Source organism: Physella acuta, unplaced genomic scaffold, assembly GCF_028476545.2.
Source record: "Physella acuta isolate Inbredline_101_S28 unplaced genomic scaffold, ASM2847654v3 ptg000079l, whole genome shotgun sequence".
Classification (NCBI taxonomy): Eukaryota; Metazoa; Mollusca; class Gastropoda; family Physidae; genus Physella; species Physella acuta.
The window spans coordinates 1,209,425-1,235,095 of NW_026731599.1; the positions used below are offsets into that span (position 1 = coordinate 1,209,425).

General features: G+C 39.3%; 2 protein-coding genes across 9 annotated transcripts in view; one reads left to right on the forward strand and one right to left on the reverse strand.

The window, feature by feature from the left end:
* Window positions 1-521: 521 nt before the first annotated feature.
* On the reverse strand, window positions 522-5,195 carry LOC131955588 (F-box only protein 22). Of its 4 annotated transcripts, none has more exons than XR_009388870.1 (7): window positions 5,047-5,194; window positions 4,626-4,770; window positions 4,176-4,338; window positions 3,049-3,245; window positions 1,741-1,886; window positions 856-1,322; window positions 522-771 (listed from the first exon to the last, which is right to left on the reverse strand). XR_009388870.1 is itself a non-coding variant. In XM_059319785.1 (7 exons), the coding sequence occupies exons 1-7, from the start codon at window positions 5,139-5,141 to the stop codon at window positions 917-919; spliced, it is 1,149 nt and encodes a 382-aa protein (XP_059175768.1). In that variant the 5' UTR covers window positions 5,142-5,195; the 3' UTR covers window positions 522-916. The 4 variants fall into 4 exon arrangements, 3 of the variants coding, with proteins under 3 accessions (XP_059175768.1, XP_059175760.1, XP_059175748.1); XM_059319785.1 differs by adding an exon at window positions 1,407-1,444 and having other exon boundaries at window positions 522-1,281; window positions 5,047-5,195; XM_059319777.1 differs by adding an exon at window positions 1,493-1,514 and having other exon boundaries at window positions 522-1,297.
* A 5,885-nt stretch (window positions 5,196-11,080) lies between these two features.
* Window positions 11,081-25,671, forward strand: part of LOC131955221 (uncharacterized) — a 47,442-nt gene continuing 32,851 nt past the window's right edge. For 2 of the 5 annotated variants that reach the window (XM_059319246.1, XM_059319269.1), the window contains exons 1-8: window positions 11,082-11,383; window positions 12,210-12,292; window positions 14,624-14,784; window positions 19,186-19,233; window positions 19,363-19,451; window positions 22,832-22,881; window positions 23,815-24,102; window positions 24,347-24,427. In XM_059319246.1, the coding sequence (XP_059175229.1) occupies window positions 14,627-14,784; window positions 19,186-19,233; window positions 19,363-19,451; window positions 22,832-22,881; window positions 23,815-24,102; window positions 24,347-24,427 (714 nt within the window). In that variant the 5' untranslated portion in view covers window positions 11,082-11,383; window positions 12,210-12,292; window positions 14,624-14,626. Of the gene's footprint in view, window positions 11,384-12,209; window positions 12,293-14,599; window positions 14,785-19,185; window positions 19,234-19,362; window positions 19,452-19,702; window positions 19,759-22,831; window positions 22,882-23,814; window positions 24,103-24,346; window positions 24,428-25,671 lie in introns of those variants that run through there. The other 3 variants (XM_059319254.1, XM_059319261.1, XM_059319277.1) reach the window with 3 other exon arrangements.

Sequence of the window (25,671 nt, forward strand, 5' to 3'; positions counted from 1 at the left end):
GTCTGGTGTTAGGTCACTCACATATGTCCTGTCTGGTGTTAGGTCACTCACATGTCCTGTCTGGTGTTAGGTCACTCACATGTCCTGTCTGGTGTTAGGCCACTCACATGTCCTGTCTGGTGTTAGGTCACTCACATGTCCTGTCTGGTGTTAGGTCACTCACATATGTCCTGTCTGGTGTTAGGTCACTCACATGTCCTGTCTGGTGTTAGGTCACTCACATATGTCCTGTCTGGTGTTAGGTCACTCACATATGTCCTGTCTGGTGTTAGGTCACTCACATATGTCCTGTCTGGTGTTAGGTCACTCACATGTCCTGTCTGGTGTTAGGTCACTCACATGTCCTGTCTGGTGTTAGGTCACTCACATATGTCCTGTCTGGTGTTAGGTCACTCACATGTCCTGTCTGGTGTTAGGTCACTCACATGTCCTGTCTGGTGTTAGGCCACTCACATGTCCTGTCTGGTGTTAGGTCACTCACATGTCCTGTCTGGTGTTAGGTCACTCACATATGTCCTGTCTGGTGTTAGGTCACTCACATGTCCTGTCTGGTGTTAGGTCACTCACATGTCCTGTCTGGTGTTAGGCCACTCACATGTCCTGTCTGGTGTTAGGTCACTCACATGTCCTGTCTGGTGTTAGGTCACTCACATATGTCCTGTCTGGTGTTAGGTCACTCACATGTCCTGTCTGGTGTTAGGTCACTCACATATGTCCTGTCTGGTGTTAGGTCACTCACATATGTCCTGTCTGGTGTTAGGTCACTCACATATGTCCTGTCTGGTGTTAGGTCACTCACATGTCCTGTCTGGTGTTAGGTCACTCACATGTCCTGTCTGGTGTTAGGTCACTCACATGTCCTGTCTGGGTTGTTTAGCCAGCAAAAGACCCACCACAAAAGATGCAGCAGAAATGTCTATGGGAGAGAGATTAGGCACATGACTGTTGTGTAGGCATGAAGCAGCTTTGGTGGGTGGCGCCTCTCATATTCCTGAATGTTTCTTGATGATGTGGAATAAAAGCATCCAATTTCCCCATTGCCAAAGAAACCCAGCAGGGGTGTCTGAGGGAAGTGTTTACGGAATATTCCAGACTCGACATTGTGTTTGTTGTAGACGTGGAAGCCTCGGCCCACACAGGCGTACATCAGACCAATGCTATGGTGCAGGGGAAAGTTGTGAGCTTTTAGTTTGGACACCAGTTGATCCACCTCCTCCTCTCTATCCACATCACTGCGGATGAGCACAGAGGCCACTTGCACCTGGTCCCCACAGAGAGCCAGCCCAGACACAATACAGCTGCTGTCAGAACTCTCATCAGAGCTGGAACAAATAAAGTAGAGAAACTTAAGGCCCAGACACAATACAGCTGTCAGAGCTGGAACAAATAAAGTAGAGAAACTTAAGGCCCAGACACAATACAGCTGTCAGAGCTCTCATCAGAGCTGGAACAAATAAAGTAGAGAAACTTAAGGCCCAGACACAATACAGCTGCTGTCAGAGCTCTCATCAGAGCTGGAACAAATAAAGTAGAGAAATTTATGCAACCCTTGAAGTCCTACAGAGAGAAACTTAAGCAACCCTTAAAGTCCTACAGAGAGAAACTTAAGCAACCCTTAAAGTCCTACAGAGAGAAACTTAAGCAACCCTTGAAGTCCTACAGAGAGAAACTTAAGCAACCCTTAAAGTCCTACAGAGAGAAACTTAAGCAACCCTTAAAGTCCTACAGAGAGAAACTTACTTGAAAACTTTGTGAGAGAAATCTTTGAGGACTTTCTCATTGACGTAACCTCCAGCAATGAGTGGCCAGTCAAACATGCGGTACAGGGAGTAGCTGATCTCCTGGTCAATACCACTCATGGGGCAGTACAGGTTGATCATCTGGACCTGCAATACCACAAGGTAAGGAGTAGTTAAGGAAACAATACCACAAGGTAAGGAGTAGTTAAGGAAACAATACCACAAGGTAAGGAGTAGCATAGGTAACAATACCACAATGTAAGGAGTAGCATAGGTAACAATACCACAATGTAAGGAGTAGTTAAGGAAACAATACCACAAGGTAAGGAGTAGCATAGGTAACAATACCACAATGTAAGGAGTAGCATAGGTAACAATACCACAATGTAAGGAGTAGTTAAGGAAACAATACCACAATGTAAGGAGTAGTGTAGGAAACAATACCACAAGGTAAGGAGTAGCATAGGAAACAATACCACAATGTAAGGAGTAGTGTAGGAAACAATAGCACAAGGTAAGGAGTAGTGTAGGAAACAATACCACAAGGTAAGGAGTAGCATAGGTAACAATACCACAATAAAAGGAGTAGCGTAGGCAACAATACCACAAGGTAAGGAGTAGTGTAGGAAACAATACCACAATGTAAGGAGTAGCGTAGGCAACAATAGCACAATGTAAGGAGTAGTGTAGGAAACAATCTACAATGTAAGGAGTAGTTAAGGAAACAATACCACAATGTAAGGAGTAGTTAAGGAAACAATACCACAATGTAAGGAGTAGTTAAGGAAACAATACCACAAGGTAAGGAGTAGCGTAGGCAACAATACCACAAGGTAAGGAGTAGTGTAGGAAACAATACCACAATGTAAGGAGTAGTTAAGGAAACAATACCACAATGTAAGGAGTAGTTAAGGAAACAATACCACAATGTAAGGAGTAGTTAAGGAAACAATACCACAATGTAAGGAGTAGTTAAGGAAACAATACCACAATGTAAGGAGTAGTTAAGGAAACAATACCACAATGTAAGGAGTAGCATAGGAAACAATACCACAATGTAAGGAGTAGCATAGGAAACAATACCACAATGTAAGGAGTAGCATAGGAAACAATACCACAATGTAAGGAGTAGCATAGGAAACAATACCACAATGTAAGGAGTAGCATAGGAAACAATACCACAATGTAAGGAGTAGCATAGGAAACAATACCACAATGTAAGGAGTAGCATAGGAAACAATACCACAATGTAAGGAGCTCAGGAAACAATACCACAATGTAAGTATCTTAAGAACTGACCAGCGCTTACCTTCTTTTTCTTCAATGACTGGACACATGGTGGTATCTGCTGGGATTGACCCGACCAATAGCTGGCCAGCTGCAGGCACTCAGCGTGGGAGGAGGAAAATGGAACAAACTCAGCGCCCAGTAGCTGGCCAAACATGACCAGTGACAGGGCCATTGTGTACTCCTCCAGCTCTTCTGTTTTCATGGCTTCATCTGTCCCTGGTAACACAACAGTAGGACTTATCTAGAGGACAGTCAACACAACAGTACAGCAGGACTTATCTAAAGGACAGTCAACAAAACAGTACAGCAGGACTTATCTAGAGGACAGTCAACAAAACAGTACAGCAGGACTTATCTAAAGGACAGTCAACACAACAGTACAGCAGGACTTATCTAAAGGACAGTCAACACAACAGTACAGCAGGACTTATCTAAAGGACAGTCAACACAACAGTACAGCAGGACTTATCTAAAGGACAGTCAACACAACAGTACAGCAGGACTTATCTAAAGGACAGTCAACACAACAAAACATCCCTTACCCACACAACAAAACATCCCTTACCCACACAACAAAACATCCCTTACCCACACAACAAAACATCCCTTACCCACACAACAAAACATCCCTTACCCACACACAACCTTACCCACACAACAAAACATCCCTTACCCACACAACAAAACATCCCTTACCCACACAACAAAACATCCCTTACCCACACAACAAAACATCCCCTACCCACACACAAAACATCCCCTACCCACACAACAAAACATCCCCTACCCACACAACAAAACATCCCTTACCCACACAACAAAACATCCCTTACCCACACAACAAAACATCCCTTACCCACACAACAAAACATCCCCTACCCACACACAAAACATCCCCTACCCACACAACAAAACATCCCCTACCCACACAACAAAACATCCCTTACCCACACAACAAAACATCCCTTACCCACACAACAAAACATCCCTTACCCACACAACAAAACATCCCTTACCCACACACAACCTTACCCACACAACAAAACATCCCTTACCCACACAACAAAACATCCCTTACCCACACAACAAAACATCCCTTACCCACACAACAAAACATCCCTTACCCACACAAAAAACATCCCTTACCCACAATGCCATCTGTAACAACAACATGAAAGACACAGAGAGCTGGCAGTGAAGAAGAAAGAAACTCCATCATGATGTTGGTCTGGCTGTTGTGTTCCTTAATGCTGCTCCACAGCGTGTCAGTGCAGAACATGAGCACATGTCTTGGTTCTAGTGGGCTGTCCTAGAATAGATACAACACACATATATGTGCCTTCTTCAAATGTCATCTCATGTCATTACAACACACATATATGTGCCTTCTCCAAATCTCATCTCATGTCATTAAACCACACATATATGTGCCTTCTCCAAATGTCATCTCATATCATTACCACACACATATATGTGCCTTCTCCAAATGTCATCTCATGTCATTACCACACACATATATGTGCCTTCTCCAAATGTCATCTCATATCATCTGGAAATAATATGTAAAGAAATAGCTAGCTAATCAAATCAATCTACCAAAATATAATGTTTGACCAGAGTCCACCACTGCTCATCAATGTGTCCATCCTCAATGTTCTGTGTATGCTTAAAGTAATTCCATCTCATTTTTGCACGACTAGCTTTCTCTCTGCGTGCCTGATCACACCAGGTTTTGCACACTCTGAAAGAAATTATTACATTAATAACAAAAATAATTATTAAAGATGAATTCAGCCTATCAGTCTGAGGTGATACTACCGTTTTATTTCTCTATATAATATAACTAGCTAGAAATAGATCTAGATCTATTCATATAATAAAAATATAAATTTGGTACCAATGGAATTCTTAATCATTCCTCTAACTAACTCATATGATTTTATTTAAGACTTTAAGATAAAATACTCAAAAATTCATTTTGTATGCTACAAATAATAGTACAAACAACCTAGCCTACCTAGAACATGTGTTTAGCTGTCGTGCTGATAGAAATTTAAATATCCTATCTAAAACTATTATCACGTTTGTCAGAACATTTCCTGAAATATCCATTATTTGACTAGATCTATCTTACTAGATCTAGGCCCCTAACACTGTTTTCGGTAGCAGTCTAGTTTCTAGATCTATTTTTGGGTAGAAATCTAGTGGGCCTATTTCGAATCTTTCGAAATTTTGGTTTTCCATTAGATCTAAATCTAGATCTACTAACTATTAACAAGAATCATGTTAGACTTATGTAGATCTAGACATCTAAGTCTAAAACTTTTTCTAGATCACAATACATACGTTGAAACACTTTCTGAAAATTTATTTTGATATGATATTGGGATTATGTCTATACTATATGCATGTAAGTCGATGTGCTTGTGTGTATGAGTGTGTATTTCTTTCAATCATTTTACGCGGGGGGGGGGGGGGGGGGGGGCGCACGTAAATTCCGTGTGTCTGACACTGATAAAAAAAAAAACAATTACCACATAGGCCTACGATTTTTTTTTAGTACATCAAACAGTGATTTCTAATTAGATCTATAATGTGACTTAGGGGTCATCCATAAATCACGCTTTTTGGACGATTTTTACCTACCCCCTCCACTCCGGCAAACATCGTCAAAAACAGCAAGACCCCCCCCCCCCCTAAAATGACGTCACAACTCAGCCTACAACCTGAAGCGTAGCGCCCGGGGCGAACTTTCAACCTGTCTCCCCCCCCCCCTATATATATATATATATATATATATATATATATATATATATATATATATATATATATATATATATATATATAGGGGTCATAGTGAAAAATATACTAAAATTGAAAAAAAATGAGAAAAAGCGAAAACTAGATCTAGATCTATATCAAAAAGTCATTTTTAAAACCTCCCAGTTACATAAATTGCATCTGGAGGAGCCTCTTACTCAGCAATAAGAACATCTATTTTAGTTAGTTGTTAATTTTTATGCTGCCAAATTTTGCTTAATAATGTATTAATATAGGTGAATTACGTCATTACTCTCATTAATTAAAAAATTATTAAAAATACTAGCAATACGTAATTTGGCAAAATAATTATACAAAAATGTTCAGAATTGAATGTAGTTTCAGAAACAATAGATTTTGAAAAAAAAATCAACATTTCTGACTTAAATATATGTATTGGGGGGGGGGGGGGGGGTAACCTGCCCTCAACAGGTCTTTGTGATTAATTTAAATGTTTTGCTATGTTTTTATTTTATACTTCTTACTAGCCCACCCCAACCTCCTCACGCACAATACACACTCATACACTTGTTACTCCATTCATTGTCTACAGGACTTTTAATTTAATTTAGGTCTATCCGATATTTAGATTCGGTATCTAATAGAAACTTTTAAAAAATTCCCTGGTTGTTGTTGTAGGCTATTTTTAGTTTTCATAAGTAAATAAACACGGTGTCATGTGCTTATTTAGATTTATGTAAAATGAATGCAAATGTTGACTTGTTGAATGAATGTTGAATTCAAACAAATCGTCCTTGAATAGAGCATTATTACATTATCTAATATAATAATATCTATTATTAGAATCTTGATACATTCTAGTAATAATAATAGTAATATTATTATTATTATTAGGTAATCTATCGTTTTGGGTACGTAAAATCGCCCGCGGCTATTTATGTAGGCATTTCGATGTCCGCCATTTTGTTTAATCTGGCCACATCCGAAATTTTTCAAGCCAACTTTTGTAATTTCGGCCATTTTCCATCCAAGTGCTTAGTTATCATGAGAGAATCGATAAATTAATGTATTCGATACGTCAAAGTGGGCTGTTTTTATATTCTATGTTTGTATGGAAAACTATTAGTTACATTTTAACATATCGATCCCAATTTTATCGAGGTATCTTAGCGAGCACGTCTCATTAAACGCAGTAACCGACTTCTTTCAATTAGTATTAATTTTAGCAAGAAAGTAAAGTATAATAAGCTAGACATTAGTTGTAATGAGCATCCTAACCATTCTCAAGAACAAAAATAACAGTTTCATAGAGTTCTTTTCATTGGAACATGCTTAAAAAGCATTGGTAAATCTTGGGGGGGGTCCCGCTTACACAATTTTTTAACAGGGCGATAGGGGCCGCGAGGTTACCTATTATCGATAGAACCGAATTTCGGCATTTAAAAAAGAGATAAGTTCAGGAAACTAGATCTAGTAAATAAGTAATGCCAAACTATTTTGATGGGTGGAAATGTTGGTTTTATGGGGCTTTTTAGCTCTTTATAACCAGATATTGCTTCTTGCGTGAAGTGAAGGGGATCTACGCAATTTTAATAATGACGGCCGAGTTTAAATTTTTATGACGGTCCATAGACCATATGCATGAAATATAAAAAATCGCACATTTGATATTACTGTTTAACACTATTCATTGAATTGGCAAGATTTTAGCTTATAGAATGTTTTTTATGGATTAAATAAAATTTAAAGCAATGGAATTAATAGTCCCATTCATTAATAATCTTCCATATTAGTCATTTTCAATTGGGTAATAATAATAGGCCTAATTAAAATTTTAAATAGTAATAAATAGGCCCTTATGCCTTATAAATATTAGGCCCCTATAGAATAGATTTAGATCTATGTATTTTAATGAGTAATTGCTTATAAGAATCTAATAGAACTAATATTTATTGCATCAAGCTTAAATATATAATTATGTTGTAAAATTACTTATGGATGATGTCTAAACTTTAGTTACCCCGTTTCAGGAAAAACTGATTAAGAAAATAATTACAAAGATTAAATTGGTCATTTCTCAGATTATAGTATATTATCTTTAAAATTTAATAATAGCTAAAATATACTACTAGATCTATAGAGGCATGGAAAGTAAAATAAATGAAGTCAAAGATAAAATAGAAACATTAACACTTCACTTTAATAATGTGATCTAAAGCAACAGTGATAGATACATTTTTTTAAAAGTCAAAAAGAAAACAGAAACAGTAACACTTTGAACAATGTGACTTAATTTTATAACTTAAACTAAGCAACAGTAATTTTTTTTAAACAGTAGGTTCAGATCAGCAAATAAGGCAGCTGTCTATCCTTCGGTTGCGACACATCTCATCTAGTTTCTGTAGGCTGTCTATTGATTAACCATCCTTGGCTACTTATTAAAAGTAGCCTATAACTAATGCTACTAATATTTAGATATTTCAACATAATCCTAACCATATCATATTCCAGTATGAGTATAATACACAGGTATTATTGATACAAGATTTCAGTGCCACCCCCATTAATTAGACTTTATTATATGTGATTGTCTTTTTCTCCTAGCATTTTTTTGACTTGTAAATTTCTATTCCCAACATCCTTAAGCATCTATGTGCTAAGTTTTATCTTTGTATCATCGATAGCAACATAGATATTCAGTATGAAAAGTGACTTGTGGCAATCATAGTAGAACGGCACCGCACTCCTTAATTGGGCTTTATTAAGTTAATTATTAGTTGTTTTCCTTTTAATTAAGCTGTATTTCACTTGCATATTCCTGTTGCCTGTACTCCCTAGCACCAATATGCAAAGTATTATCAATATATCTTTATTAACAACAGAGTTGTGCAGTTTGACAATAGACTAACGTTGCTCTCTATATAAAAACGCCATGACCCTTAATTAGTCTTAATTATTTTTTGTTTTCCCTTTACTGATCTTTATTTCAATTGCATATTCCTGTTGCCTGTACTCTCTAGTATCAATATGCAAAGTTTTATCATTACATGTTAAAAAATAACAACGCTATATGAACTCAAAGAAGGACACCAAGTATTTTGCAACTTTACAATAAAATATAAGCTGTTTAGCATACAACTTTAAAAATTCATAAAAAAATAACTACTGGGCCTATAGTGATAAATTTAGTGGTTTATTAAATGGCAGTTTATGGCCTTCAATATTATGTGTGTTTTATCATTCTGAGATAATTAGGCAAAATTTACCAAAATGCCTATATTTATGTACGAAAACGTTACCTCGTTGTCAAGGCTTTAATAGAAGTATATTGTCATACTTTTGTGTCAAATATTATAGATAAATGAATAATAACGATAGATTACCTATTATTAGTATTAAGTGTATTCATAATCTAGATCTAGATCGTTTTAGGTAGGCACCTAGAAACTAGAAAGTCTAGTAAAATCGCCCGCTGTTAGACTGTTACTAACTTAACTGTTACTGTTAGTAATGTACGAAAAAGTTACCTCATTGCCTCATGGTCAAGGCTTTAATAGAAGTATATTGATTTAATATTGTGATATATTTGTGTCAAATATTATAGAATATAGATAAATGAATAATATACCAAAATCAATTATTAAATATCATCGCTAGTCTTTATTTGTTACTGAAAAGTTTTATTACAGTAATTAAAAAACAAGAACATGAATGAAAGATTGAAACATTTTAGCAACTTTCAAAACATAAATCTTCCTTAAAATGTGAAATAATTACTAAAATTTAATGAGACACCTTCTTATCACATTACTAGTCTCGGACAATTTTACGTACCTAAAACGATAGATTACCGTATTTAGAAACATACATATGATTAAAAAATAAAAAATTAGGCCTAGGCCCTAATAAAAATTAATATTTAATTTAAATTATGTAATTATTTAAAAATGGCCATTCCTAGCTCCTATAGTCATCTATAATAATAGTTTCGCTGTCTGTCTATGTCTATGTATCAGACAAGAACGCTCTGTCTGACAAGAACGCTCTAGAGAAAAGACAAGGAAATTAAAAACATGCATAGTATTTCGAAAAACGAAGTATGACGTCGACACATTTAGCATGGAGTTGAAAATAATCTCAAGGCGGAAAGTGCACACAGTAATATAATGACGTCATTGATTATCGCGTAAACATTGAATAAAAAGGAAATGTTGTCTAATCTAAATGGTTTGCGTGAAGAGTTTCTTGCATACAATTCTTCGGGTAAGCAGAATACCCAGCTAATGTGACTGTTATAAGCAGAATACCTAGCTAATGTGACTGTTATAAGCAGAATACCCAGCTAATGTGACTATTATAAGCAGAATACCCAGCTAATGTGACTATTATAAGCAGAATACCCAGCTAATGAGACTATTATAAGCAGAATACCCAGCTAATGAGACTGTTATAAGCAGAATACCGAGCTAATGAGACTGTTATAAGCAGAATACCCAACTAATGAGACTGTTATAAGCAGAATACAATGTAAAAATATGCTGTACAGTTCTTGATGTAAGTTCTCTCTCTAAATAGACTGACTAAAACAGGCTCTATCCAGTAAAATAGATTGTATATACTAGAACAGGCTCTATACAGTAAAATAGACTGACTAAAACAGGCTCTATCCAGTAAAATAGATTGTATAGACTAAAACAGGCTCTATACAGTAAAATAGACTGACTAAAACAGGCTCTATCCAGTAAAATAGATTGTATAGACTAAAACAGGCTCTATACAGTAAAATAGACTGACTAAAACAGGCTCTATCCAGTAAAATAGATTGTATAGACTAAAACAGGCTCTATACAGTAAAATAGACTGACTAAAACAGGCTCTATCCAGTAAAATAGATTGTATAGACTAAAACAGGCTCTATACAGTAAAATAGACTGACTAAAACAGGCTCTATCCAGTAAAATAGATTGTATAGACTAGAACAGGCTCTATACAGTAAAATAGACTGACTAAAACAGGCTCTATCCAGTAAAATAGATTGTATAGACTAGAACAGGCTCTATACAGTAAAATAGACTGACTAAAACAGGCTCTATCCAGTAAAATAGATTGTATAGACTAGAACAGACACTATACAGTAAAATAGATTGTATAGACTAGAACAGGCACTATACAGTAAAATAGATTGTATAGACTAGAACAGGCACTATACAGTAAAATAGATTGTATAGACTAGAACAGACACTATACAGTAAAATAGATTGTATAGACTAGAACAGGCACTATACAGTAATCTAGTTTAACTGTTCAGGAGCTGGTCTAATATTTTCAGGCTGATATCTAAAACTTATCAGTGGTAATCAACTGATCCAAATATCTCTTGATAAGATCTAATCACTAGCATCTTATCCAAGATCTGATGTCATAACCTGACTGATATTGTTGAAGAGTGGCGTAGTTATGAAGTCACCCACTGCTTGAATTTTTTCTCTGGCCCATTGTTAATCTTGCTTTTGTGCACACTTTTTAGGAGGTGCTTTTGTGCCCACTTTTTAGGAGGTGCTTTTGAACCAGAGGTAAAATGTCATTGAATCTATACTTTTAAATGTATTCTATAAACATTAGAGGTATAAAAAATTGGATCTAAACTTTTTAATAGATTTTCATAGGAGGTTAAAAAAATTAGATCTAAACAAATTGTATACATTTTATAGGAGGTAAACTTTTAAATTGGAACTAAACAAATGTTACACATTTTATAGGAAGTAAACTTTTAAACTGGAGCTAAACTTTTTTTTTTAAATGAACTTTTTTTAACAAACTTTTTAATGGATTTTATAAAAAGAAACTTTTTGAATCTAAACTTTATATTTGAGGTTCAAAAATATTGTAAAACCTTTAACTAGGTTTCATCTATTTACTTACTCTAGGTACATGTTTTTAGTTTTTAATTTTATTTTTTTAGCTTGGCTTAAACTTTTTACTTACAATACTTAGATGTAGATTCTTTTGTTTGATTTTAAAAATTTAAACCAGAGCTAAGTTTTTTATTTTATTCTGAGGCAGATTTTTTGTTTGATTTTAAATTTTTACTATAGTTAAACATTTTACTGATTTACTTGAAGGCAGATTGTTTGGTTTGATTTTTAATTTAATTTTAAACTGTTCAACCTTTTCTTAAAGGTAGATCTACATGGGGGGGGGGGGGGGGGGGGGAAAGAGGAGAGGGGGGGGGGGGGGGGGTTAACTCAATCATACGAATAAATTGCCATGAATAAAACAATATTTTTTTGTGAATATTAATATGGCCTTAATGAACGTTTTTCTTCTTGCATGTGTGTTAAATATTGGCTCATGAAAATTCATGATTATACAAGCCAATAATTCCCTTTGTCTGGTCAGGGTTGTGATGGGTCAGTGAAGCGAAGACAGTTGTGTGTGATGGAGGGATCAGACACATACTCTACCTGACACTGGCAAAACTTGTGAGTGGGCCAAAAATGTTTTCAGTCCATTTTTTATTTACTATCTGCTTAATTTTAGCATCACTCACATTTTTATTCAAAAATACCTGAGAAACTGGCATAGTGCATTTTAAAGAACAACTTTTAAAATAGTTCTATCTGCTGTTGTTTGTTCTATCCTTAGAAAGAAAGTTTGCTGTTGTTTGTTCCATCCTTAGAAAGAAAGTTTTTAGATTAATCAATTGAAAGAAAGTCTGCTGTTGTTCCATCCATAGAAAGAAAGTCTGCTGTTGTTCCATCCATAGAAAGAAAGTTTGCTGTTGTTTGTTCCATCCATAGAAAGAAAGTCTGCTGTTGTTTCATCCATAGAAAGAAAGTCTGCTGTTGTTCCATCCATAGAAAGAAAGTCTGCTGTTGTTCCATCCATAGAAAGAAAGTCTGCTGTTGTTCCATCCATAGAAAGAAAGTCTGCTGTTGTTCCATCCATAGAAAGAAAGTCTGCTGTTGTTAGTTCCATAGAAAGAAAGTCTGTTGTTATTCTATTCATGGAAAGAAAGTCTGCTGTTGTTCTATCCTTAGAAAGAAAGTCTGCTGTTCTATTCATAGAAAGAAAGTCTGCTGTTGTTCTATTCATAGAAAGTAAGTCTGCTGTTCTATTCATAGAAAGAAAGTCTGCTGTTGTTCCATCCATAGAAAGAAAGTCTGTTGTAGTTCCATCCATAGAAAGAAAGTCTGCTGTTGTTCCATCCATAGAAAGAAAGTCTGTTGTAGTTCCATCCATAGAAAGAAAGTCTGCTGTTGTTCCATCCATAGAAAGAAAGTCTGCTGTTGTTCCATCCATAGAAAGAAAGTCTGCTGTTGTTCCATTCATAGAAAGAAAGTTTGCTGTTGTTCCATCCATAGAAAGAAAGTCTGTTGTAGTTCCATCCATAGAAAGAAAGTCTGTTGTAGTTCCATCCATAGAAAGAAAGTCTGCTGTTGTTCCATCCATAGAAAAAAAGTCTGCTGTTGTTCCATCCATAGAAAGAAAGTTTGCTGTTGTTTGTTCCATCCATAGAAAGAAAGTCTGCTGTTGTTCCATCCATAGAAAGAAAGTCTGCTGTTGTTCCATCCATAGAAAGAAAGTCTGCTGTTGTTCCATCCATAGAAAGAAAGTCTGCTGTTGTTCCATCCATAGAAAGGAAGTCTGCTGTTGTTACTTCCATAGAAAGAAAGTTTGTTGTTACTCTATTCATGGAAAGAAAGTCTGCTGTTGTTCTATCCATAGAAAGAAAGTCTGCTGTTGTTCCATCCATAGAAAGAAAGTCTGCTGTTGTTCCATCCATAGAAAGAAAGTCTGCTGTTGTTCCATCCATAGAAAGAAAGTCTGCTGTTGTTAGTTCCATAGAAAGAAAGTCTGTTGTTATTCTATTCATGGAAAGAAAGTCTGCTGTTGTTCTATCCTTAGAAAGAAAGTCTGTTGTTCTATTCATAGAAAGAAAGTCTGCTGTTGTTCTATTCATAGAAAGTAAGTCTGCTGTTCTATTCATAGAAAGAAAGTCTGCTGTTGTTCCATCCATAGAAAGAAAGTCTGTTGTAGTTCCATCCATAGAAAGAAAGTCTGCTGTTGTTCCATCCATAGAAAGAAAGTCTGTTGTAGTTCCATCCATAGAAAGAAAGTCTGCTGTTGTTCCATCCATAGAAAGAAAGTCTGCTGTTGTTCCATCCATAGAAAGAAAGTCTGCTGTTGTTCCATCCATAGAAAGAAAGTTTGCTGTTGTTCCATCCATAGAAAGAAAGTCTGTTGTAGTTCCATCCATAGAAAGAAAGTCTGCTGTTCTATTCATAGAAAGAAAGTCTGCTGTTGTTCCATCCATAGAAAGAAAGTCTGTTGTAGTTCCATCCAGAAAGTCTGCTGTTGTTCCATCCATAGAAAGAAAGTCTGTTGTAGTTCCATCCATAGAAAGAAAGTCTTCTGTTGTTCCATCCATAGAAAGAAAGTCTGCTGGTGTTCCATCCATAGAAAGAAAGTCTGCTGTTGTTCCATCCATAGAAAGAAAGTCTGCTGTTGTTCCATCCATAGAAAGAAAGTCTGCTGTTGTTCCATCCATAGAAAGAATGTTGTAGTTCCATCCATAGAAAGAAAGTCTGCTGTTATTCTATTCATAGAAAGAAAGTCTGCTGTTGTTCTATTCATAGAAAGAAAGTCTGCTGTTGTTCCATCCATAGAAAGAAAGTCTGTTGTTGTTCCATCCATAGAAAGAAAGTCTGTTGTTGTTCCATCCATAGAAAGAAAGTCTGCTGTTGTTCCATCCATAGAAAGAAAGTCTGCTGTTGTTGCATCCATAGAAAGAAAGTCTGCTGTTGTTGCAGGAGATGTTCACCACCCACAGTGCTGTGAGCCAGGTTAGAGCTGAGACCATAAAAAAATGTGTCCAAGAGGCGGAGGAGCTGTACTGGTCAGTGGGGGACCTGGCTGCTCAATTTTCGCATGACGGCCATCAGGAGCAGGACCTGGGATCACAGCTATTGGGGTCAGTTCTGTTTGTGGATACTGGGGTCAGTTCTGTTTGTGGCTACTGGGGTCAGTTCAGTTAGTGGCTACTGGGGTCAGTTCAGTTAGTGGCTACTGGGGTCAGTTCAGTTAGTGGCTACTGGGGTCAGTTCAGTTAGTGGCTACTGGGGTCAGTTCAGTTAGTGGCTACTGGGGTCAGTTCAGTTAGTGGCTACTGGGGTCAGTTCAGTTAGTGGCTACTGGGGTCAGTTCAGTTAGTGGCTACTGGGGTCAGTTCAGTTAGTGGCTACTGGGGTCAGTTCTGTTTGTGGCTACTGGGGTCAGTTCAGTTAGTGGCTACTGGGGTCAGTTCAGTTAGTGGCTACTGGGGTCAGTTCAGGAAAATTTATAAATATCTAGATTAATACAAATTAAACAACTGTTGATTAAGATTTAAGAATCCAATTCTTAAACTCTATGCTAGAATTAAATTCTTAAACTCAGTGCTAAAGTCATGGGACTGCAGCCCTATCTAGTAGCATGGGACAGCACCCCCCCCCCCCCCCCCCAGAGATGCCTAAAGAAACACTGAATAAAATATTCAGTGAATATAAATAAGGCTATTTTTTAAATATTTGGACCTGTAATCTGTGAATGTTTTAACCTGTAACCTGTGTATGTTTTGACCTGTAACCTGTGCATGTTTTGACCTGTAACCTGTGAATGTTTTAACCTGTAACCTGTGCATGTTTTGACCTGTAGCCTGTGAGTGTTTTGACCTGTAACCTGTGAATGTTTTGACCTGTAACCTGTGAATGTTTTTACATGTAACCTGTGCATGTTTTGACCTGTAACCTGTAAATGTTTTGACATGTAACCTGTGCATGTTTTGACCTGTAACCTGTAAATGTTTTTACCTGTAACCTGTGCATGTTTTGACCTGTAACCTGTGAATGTTTTGACCTGTAACCTGTGCATGTTTTGACCTGTAACCTGTGAATGTTTTGACCTGTAACCTGTGGATGTTTTGACCTGTGAATGTTTTGACCTGTAACCTGTGAATGTTTTAACCTGTAAACTGTTAATGTTTTGACCTGTAACCTGTGAATGTTTTGACCTGTAACCTGTGGATGTTTTGACCTGTGAATGTTTTGACCTGTAACCTGTGAATGTTTTGACCTGTAACCTGTGAATGTTTTGACCTGTAACCTGTGAATGTTTTGACCTGTAACCTGTGAATGTTTTGACCTGTAACCTGTGAATGTTTTAACCTGTGAATGTTTTGACCTGTAACCTGTGAATGTTTTGACCTGTAACCTGTGAATGTTTTGACCTGTAACCTGTGAATGTTTTGACCTGTAACCTGTGAATGTTTTAACCTGTGAATGTTTTGACCTGTAACCTGTGAATGTTTTGACCTGTGAATGTTTTGACCTGTAACCTGTGAATGTTTTGACCTGTAACCTGTGAATGTTTTAACCTGTGAATGTTTTGACCTGTAACCTGTGCATGTTTTGACCTGTAACCTGTGCATGTTTTGACCTGTAACCTGTGAATGTTTTGACCTGTAACCTGTGAATGTTTTGACCTGTAACCTGTGAATGTTTTGACCTGTAACCTGTGAATGTTTTGACTTGTAACCTGTGAATGTTTTGACCTGTAACCTGTGGATGTTTTGACCTGTAACCTGTGAATGTTTTTACCTGTAACCTGTGAATGTTTTGACCTGTAACCTGTGAATGTTTTGACCTGTAACCTGTGGATGTTTTGACCTGTAACCTGTGAATGTTTTGACCTGTAAGCTGTGAATGTTTTGACCTGTAACCTGTGAATGTTTTGACCTGTAACCTGTGGATGTTTTGACCTGTAACCTGTGAATGTTTTTACCTGTAACCTGTGAATGTTTTGACCTGTAACCTGTGAATGTTTTGACCTGTAACCTGTGGATGTTTTGACCTGTAACCTGTGAATGTTTTTACCTGTAACCTGTGAATGTTTTGACCTGTAACCTGTGGATGTTTTGACCTGTAACCTGTGAATGTTTTTACCTGTAACCTGTGAATGTTTTGACCTGTAACCTGTGAATGTTTTTACCTGTAACCTGTGAATGTTTTGACCTGTAACCTGTGAATGTTTTGACCTGTAACCTGTGGATGTTTTTATCTGTAACCTGTGAATGTTTTGACCTGTAACCTGTGCATGTTTTGACCTGTAACCTGTGAATGTTTTGACCTGTAACCTGTGAATGTTTTGACCTGTAACCTGTGAATGTTTTTACCTGTAACCTGTGAATGTTTTGACCTGTAACCTGTGAATGTTTTGACCTGTAACCTGTGGATGTTTTGACCTGTAACCTGTGAATGTTTTTACCTGTAACCTGTGAATGTTTTGACCTGTAACCTGTGAATGTTTTGACCTGTAACCTGTGGATGTTTTGACCTGTAACCTGTGAATGTTTTTACCTGTAACCTGTGGATGTTTTGACCTGTAACCTGTGCATGTTTTGACCTGTAACCTGTGAATGTTTTGACCTGTAACCTGTGAATGTTTTGACCTGTAACCTGTGAATGTTTTGACCTGTAACCTGTGAATGTTTTGACCTGTAACCTGTGAATGTTTTGACCTGTAACCTGTGGATGTTTTGACCTGTAACCTGTGAATGTTTTTACCTGTAACCTGTGAATGTTTTGACCTGTAACCTGTGGATGTTTTGACCTGTAACCTGTGAATGTTTTTACCTGTAACCTGTGAATGTTTTGACCTGTAACCTGTGAATGTTTTTACCTGTAACCTGTGAATGTTTTGACCTGTAACCTGTGAATGTTTTGACCTGTAACCTGTGAATGTTTTGACCTGTAACCTGTGAATGTTTTGACCTGTAACCTGTGAATGTTTTTACCTGTAACCTGTGAATGTTTTGACCTGTAACCTGTGAATGTTTTTACCTGTAACCTGTGAATGTTTTGACCTGTAACCTGTGAATGTTTTGACCTGTAACCTGTGAATGTTTTGACCTGTAACCTGTGAATGTTTTGACCTGTAACCTGTGAATGTTTTTACCTGTAACCTGTGAATGTTTTGACCTGTAACCTGTGGATGTTTTGACCTGTAACCTGTGAATGTTTTTACCTGTAACCTGTGAATGTTTTGACCTGTAACCTGTGAATGTTTTTACCTGTAACCTGTGAATGTTTTGACCTGTAACCTGTGGATGTTTTGACCTGTAACCTGTGAATGTTTTGACCTATAACCTGTGAATGTTTTGACCTGTAACCTGTGAATGTTTTTACCTGTAACCTGTGAATGTTTTTACCTGTAACCTGTGAATGTTTTGACCTGTAACCTGTGAATGTTTTTACCTGTAACCTGTGAATGTTTTGACCTGTAACCTGTGAATGTTTTTACCTGTAACCTGTGAATGTTTTGACCTGTAACCTGTAAATGTTTTAACCTGTAACCTGTGAATGTTTTGACCTGTAACCTGTGAATGTTTTGACCTGTAACCTGTGGATGTTTTGACCTGTAACCTGTGAATGTTTTTACCTGTAACCTGTGAATGTTTTAACCTGTAACCTGTGCATGTTTTGACCTGTAACCTGTGAATGTTTTGACCTGTAACCTGTGAATGTTTTGACCTGTAACCTGTGGATGTTTTGACCTGTAACCTGTGAATGTTTTGACCTGTAACCTGTGAATGTTTTTACCTGTAACCTGTGAATGTTTTGACCTGTAACCTGTGAATGTTTTGACCTGTAACCTGTGGATGTTTTGACCTGTAACCTGTGAATGTTTTGACCTGTAACCTGTGAATGTTTTGACCTGTAACCTGTGAATGTTTTGACCTGTAACCTGTGGATGTTTTGACCTGTAACCTGTGAATGTTTTGACCTGTAACCTGTGCATGTTTTGACCTGTAACCTGTGAATGTTTTGACCTGTAACCTGTGAATGTTTTGACCTGTAACCTGTGAATGTTTTGACCTGTAACCTGTGAATGTTTTGACCTGTAACCTGTGAATGTTTTGACCTGTAACCTGTGAATGTTTTGACCTGTAACCTGTGAATGTTTTGACCTGTAACCTGTGAATGTTTTGACCTGTAACCTGTGAATGTTTTGACCTGTAACCTGTGAATGTTTTGACCTGTAACCTGTGAATGTTTTGACCTGTAACCTGTGAATGTTTTGACCTGTAACCTGTGAATGTTTTGACCTTTAACCTGTGAATGTTTTGACCTTTAACCTGTGAATGTTTTGACCTGTAACCTGTGAATGTTTTGACCTGTAACCTGTGAATGTTTTGACCTTTAACCTGTGAATGTTTTGACCTGTAACCTGTGAATGTTTTGACCTGTAACCTGTGAATGTTTTGACCTGTAACCTGTGAATGTTTTGACCTGTAACCTGTGAATGTTTTGACCTGTAACCTGTGAATGTTTTGCAGACAGAGCACCTGCCTCAAGCAACTACACAGCTACTTCAGTCAGCTGGAGTAAGTTTTTTTTTGCTTTTTCAAACATCCTGTCACCATGGTAACACTTGATTTCAACATACACAAAACATTATTCAACCCATTGCCTCTCGTTACCATAGCAACATACACAAAGTTTTTTTTTCTCAGAGCAAGAAAGTGCTGTTTGCAGCTGGCAAGTCGTAGGTCAAAGTTCAACTCTATGAGACTTGTTCTATCTGGTGCCACACTGGATGATGGTAAGTAGGTCACATTGTTCTATCTTGTGCCACACTGGGTGATGGTAAGTAGGTCACATTGTTCTATCTGGTGCCACTCTGGGTGATGGTAAGTAGGTCACATTGTTCTATCTTGTGCCACATTGGGTGAGGTAAGTAGGTCACATTGTGCTATCTGGTGACACACTGGATGATGGTAAGTAGGTCACATTGTTCTATCTGGTGCCAAACTGGATGATTGTAAGTAGGTCACATTGTTCTATCTGGTGCCACACTGGATGATGGTAAGTAGGTCACATTGTTCTATCTGGTGCCACACTGGATGATGGTAAGTAGGTCACATTGTGCTATCTAGTGCCATAGATTTGTAAATGAAATAGGCTGTGGCTTGACCTAATTAAAATGTGGCCAGAGCCGGCGTTAGGGGGTGGCAAACGGGGCGGTCGCCCCAGGCCCCGCGCTTGAAGGGGCCCCGCGCTTCAGCAACGCCATTGTTGCCTGAATTAGTTTGTAAACTTAAATAATCTTTGCTGAATTAAATTTTAAAAAACCCCAACTAAATGGCCGAAATTGTTGGATGTTAAAACTGAGGCCACGGATGATGTTAGTGAGTTATCCTCTACATGGACTGGTACAGACCGTTATTCGATACGAAGACATTTGTGTCACGCATCGCTGACACGGTCGACTCGCAATTGTCCAGAGGTGACTGGAGATGGCGGTCGCGAATTAGCCCCCGACTGACATGGGAGGTAAAATCGGGAAAAACGTAAACAGATACCCTATTGTTTGCGGACCGTTGAAGACGTTTTTTTTTTGGTGAGCAGGCTGGGGTGCCTGTAGTAAACTGTCAGTGTCCTGATGATGGCTTGCAGAGGAGGAGGGGGGGGGAGCGGATGGGGACATGCCCCGGAAATCCAGAGTATTTATCCCTAAAATCATAATTTATACACCGTATGGGCATCTTTTGTGTAACATCTTTTATGCATATTCACCACGATACGTTTGATAGGCATCCATACAGTAATTATGTTCATATTTATTTTATATAATTGCCAGGTCATCTTTAAATACATTATACTTGTATTTATTTTTATATTTTCGAAGTGCATTTATACAGCAATTATGTCCATTTTCATTTTGGTAAACTTTAACGGTATTTGTAAAGTGATTAAGCACATGTTTATTTTAATTCATTGTAGGGACAGTGGCGTAGCGAGGTCGGGTGTCACCCGGTGCGGCACTTAATGGTGTCACCCCTCCCCCTTCCCGAGGCAAAGCGACCCCCCCCCTCCTCAAACTTTTGATTTGCACCCCCCCCCCCCCACACCTCAAACTTTCGATTTGCACCCCCCTCAAGTTTTTCTCTATATATTTTGCTATTTTTTGCCTTGGTGTCACCCCTCTAAAAGGTGTCACACGGTGCGATCCGCAACCCCCCCCCGCTACGCCTCTGTGTAGGGATATTCAGTATAATAGTTAAGGCCATAGTGATTCTTGTTTTAAAATAGTGTAGGCACACTAAACAAATTATAAAGCCTATACTGTTTGATACATCGGGCCGAGACTGTTTTATGGTAAAGTTCTCCTGATTTCTAAAACGTCTAAATTACCGGCAGTCCGAACATGCCATCGCGAAACTCATAAATAACATGAAGCTGGCTGTCACATGGTTCACTTTCTAATTATAGACACGGACCTTCTCTTGTGAGAACGCGGTCTTAACCTTTAATGTAATACGCGGACGCTCTAGAAACACGCACCTTCTCTTGAATGGCTGCGGTCAGAGATCCAGTAACGTAGTACCCGAACTGATTTTTTTTAGGGTTTGGCATCCCATAGATTTAAATGTACAGTTTTCCTTCACGGGCTTCACCTCACCCCACCAACTGTCACCCCCCCCCCCCCCCCCAGTGTTCCACCTTACTGAGCCTCCGTGATTACATTTGAGAGTCATTTCCTTTGTGTTTTTCACAATTCGAGCTTATCCCGAAATCTATCAATGTTTTGCTATTTTCCCCGGCATCCACACACTTTGAATGCCCCTGTTAACACTCGATAAATTGAGAAAATATCGATACTATCACCTGCCACTGTGGACCGATTTAACGTTGCTTCAAAGTGCCCGAAGGTATTAAGTCAGCCAAACAGTGCCAGTACATTTGGAGTATTCGGGATTCCTTTCCCAATACGGCTATCGCCTACAGAATCTTGCTAACAGTTCCAGTCACGTAAGGCAAGAAAAGTAGATCTTCGTTTGTAAACGTACTGGTAAGATTTTCATAAATAAACATTAATGTAAAAAAATCAGGTTTGAAGCTGACGTTCATCGTCTCTTTAATGCGTGCATCAAACTTATATCTGTTTTATTTTTTACTTTTCAAACAAAAAGCCTTAACAGAAACAAGCAATGTTTCAAAAGCACTTCTAAGTAAACAAATTATTTGTTAATCAGTGTCTTAATGTTAATACGACATTGATAAACAGCTTAAAAATACCATATATATCGTTATAAATATTAATTCGCGTTGAGAAGAAAAAATACGCCTCACTGTACATGTTTTAGACACCAATGAAAAAAATATAAGGCCCCGCGCGGATGGTTGGCCATAGGCCCCGCGTACCCCTAACGCCGACTCTGAATGTGGCTAATCATGTGGCTTGACCTAATTAAAATGTGGCTAATCATGTGGCTTGACCTAATAAAAATGTGGCTAATCATGTGGCTTGACCTAATTAAAATGTGGCTAATCATGTGGCTTGACCTAATTAAAATGTGACTAATCATGTGGCTTGACCTAATAAAAATGTGGCTAATCATGTGGCTTGACCTAATTAAAATGTGGCTAATCGTGTGGCTTGACCTAATTAAAATGTGGCTAATCATGTGGCTTGACCTAATTAAAATGTGGCTAATCATGTGGCTTGACCTAATAAAAATGTGGCTAATCATGTGGCTTGACCTAATTAAAATGTGGCTAATCATGTGGCTTGACCTAATAAAAATGTGGCTAATCATGTGGCTTGACCTAATTAAAATGTGGCTAATCATGTGGCTTGACCTAATTAAAATGTGGCTAATCATGTGGCTTGACCTAATAAAAATGTGGCTAATCATGTGGCTTGACCTAATTAAAATGTGGCTAATCGTGTGGCTTGACCTAATTAAAATGTGGCTAATCATGTGGCTTGACCTAATTAAAATGTGGCTAATCGTGTGGCTTGACCTAATAAAAATGTGGCTAATCATGTGGCTTGACCTAATTAAAATGTGGCTAATCGTGTGGCTTGACCTAATTAAAATGTGGCTAATCATGTGGCTTGACCTAATTAAAATGTGGCTAATCATGTGGCTTGACCTAATTAAAATGTGGCTAATCATGTTTATAATAATGTTACAGGCAGCGCTATGCAAGACAGGGCTGGGACACATATTTATTTAGACAGCAAGGTAAGACAGGTGTGTGGACAGCAAGGTAAGACAGGAGTCAGTGTGTGGACAGCAAGGTAAGACAGGTGTCAGTGTGTGTGGACAGCAAGGTAAAACAGGTGTCAGTGTGTGTGGACAGCAAGGTAAGACAGGTGTCAGTGTGTGTGGACAGCAAGGTAAGACAGGTGTCAGTGTGTGGACAGCAAGGTAAGACAGGCACCAGTGTGTGTGGACAGCAAGGTAAGACAGGTGTGTGGACAGCAAGGTAAGACAGGTGTCAGTGTGTGTGGACAGCAAGGTAAAACAGGTGTCAGTGTGTGGACAGCAAGGTAAGACAGGTGTGTGGACAGCAAGGTAAGACAGGAGTCAGTGTGTGGACAGCAAGGTAAGACAGGTGTCAGTGTGTGTGGACAGCAAGGTAAGACAGGTGTCAGTGTGTGTGGACAGCAAGGTAAGACAGGTGTTAGTGTGTGTGGACAGCAAGGTAAGACAGGTGTCAGTGTGTGTGGACAGCAAGGTAAGACAGGTGTCAGTGTGTGTGGACAGCAAGGTAAGACAGGTGTTAGTGTGTGTGGACAGCAAGGTAAGACAGGTGTCAATGTGTGTGGACAGCAAGGTAAGACAGGTGTCAGTGTGTGTGGACTGCAAGGTAAGACAGGTGTCAGTGTGTGTGGACAGCAAGGTAAGACAGCGTGTCAGTGTGTGGACAGCAAGGTAAGACAGGAGTCAGTGTGTGTGGACAGCAAGGTAAGACAGGTGTCAGTGTGTGGACAGCAAGGTAAGACAGGTGTCAGTGTGTGGACAGCAAGGTAAGACAGGTGTCAATGTGTGTGGACAGCAAGGTAAGACAGCGTGTCCGTAAATTTATGGCTGATGCTTATTTACTTTTTTCTCCCTTACTTATTCTGCTCAAATTGGACATTGACTGATACTAAAATATCTTTTGATCTTTAGAGTTTCCGGGCTTTCAAGCATGCCTATCTGTGTGCCATATACCCAGTCTTATCTGCCCCAGATCCCCCTCCCACCCCCTCCCCCAACCTGGGCAGCCCGGCTAGTCTGATGAGGCTGGGCTCCAACTCCCAGGAAGACAGTGGGGTAGAGGAATCTGACGAGGCCGGCCTGGTCCCCCTGGAGTCTCTGTGCCAACAGCTGCAGCGAGCTTTTGGCCTGAGCAAACAGGTGTTCCGCGAGTATGAGAGTCACCTGGCAAAGAGCTTTGGCAACAAGTCATCACAGCGGGTGAGTTGACAACTGATCAATGATCTGTCTGCCCAACTCTAAAGGCAACTCACCAATTGTCTGTCTGTCCAACTCACCAATTGTCTGTCTGCCCAACTCACCAATTGTCTGTCTGCCCAACTGTAAAGGCAACTGACCTATTGACTCACCAAGTCCTAGAAAAGTGCTGTACTAGACTCATTAGTATCAATCACCATTTGTTCCAAGCATCATTGGTCACCATGGCAACCATTTGTTTCCACAGCTGCTGGTAGAGGAGCTGGCTGGTCAGCTGTCCATACTGGAGTCCAACAGACACCCCTTCTACTCACCCCAGCACTTTCTGGTCAGTCTAACAGACACCCCTTCTACTCACCCCAGCACTTTCTGGTCAGTCCAACAGACACCCCTTCTACTCACCCCAGCACTCAGTCCAACAGACACCCCTTCTACTCACCCCAGCACTTTCTGGTCAGTCCAACAGACACCCCTTCTACTCACCCCAGCACTTTCTGGTCAGTCTAACAGACACCCCTTCTACTCACCCCAGCACTCAGTCCAACAGACACCCCTTCTACTCACCCCAGCACTTCTCAGTCCAACAGACACCCCTTCTACTCACCCCAGCACTCAGTCTAACAGACACCCCTTCTACTCACCCCAGCACTCAGTCCAACAGACACCCCTTCTACTCACCCCAGCACTCAGTCCAACAGACACCCCTTCTACTCACCCCAGCACTTTCTGGTCAGTCCAACAGACACCCCTTCTACTCACCCCAGCACTTTCTGGTCAGTCTAACAGACACCCCTTCTACTCACCCCAGCACGTTCTGGTCAGTCCAACAGACACCCCTTCTACTCACCCCAGCACTTTCTGGTCAGTCCAACAGACACCCCTTCTACTCACCCCAGCACTTTCTGGTCAGTCCAACAGACACCCCTTCTACTCACCCCAGCACTCAGTCCAACAGACACCCCTTCTACTCACCCCAGCACTTTCTGGTCAGTCCAACAGACACCCCTTCTACTCACCCCAGCACTTTCTGGTCAGTCCAACAGACACCCCTTCTACTCACCCCAGCACTTTCTGGTCAGTCCAACAGACACCCCTTCTACTCACCCCAGCACTCAGTCTAACAGACACCCCTTCTACTCACCCCAGCACTTTCTGGTCAGTCCAACAGACACCCCTTCTACTCACCCCAGCACTCAGTCCAACAGACACCCCTTCTACTCACCCCAGCACTTAGTCCAACAGACACCCCTTCTACTCACCCCAGCACTTTCTGGTCAGTCCAACAGACACCCCTTCTACTCACCCCAGCACTTTCTGGTCAGTCCAACAGACACCCCTTCTACTCACCCCAGCACTCAGTCCAACAGACACCCCTTCTACTCACCCCAGCACTTCTCAGTCCAACAGACACCCCTTCTACTCACCCCAGCACTTAGTCCAACAGACACCCCTTCTACTCACCCCAGCACTCAGTCCAACAGACACCCCTTCTACTCACCCCAGCACTTTCTGGTCAGTCCAACAGACACCCCTTCTACTCACCCCAGCACTTTCTGGTCAGTCCAACAGACA

What these genes read in the sequence shown, in the direction of transcription:
- LOC131955588 (XM_059319765.1), bottom strand. Translation starts at nt 5,141, where the DNA reads ATGGATATTTCAGGAAATGTTCTGACAAACGTGATAATAGTTTTAGAT. An exon ending in CAGCTAAACACATGTTCTAG is followed by an intron (nt 4,771 to 5,046) that starts GTAGGCTAGGTT and finishes AATTTCTTTCAG; the next exon opens with AGTGTGCAAAACCTGGTGTG. An exon ending in AGTCATTGAAGAAAAAGAAG is followed by an intron (nt 1,887 to 3,048) that starts GTAAGCGCTGGT and finishes GTGGTATTGCAG; the next exon opens with GTCCAGATGATCAACCTGTA.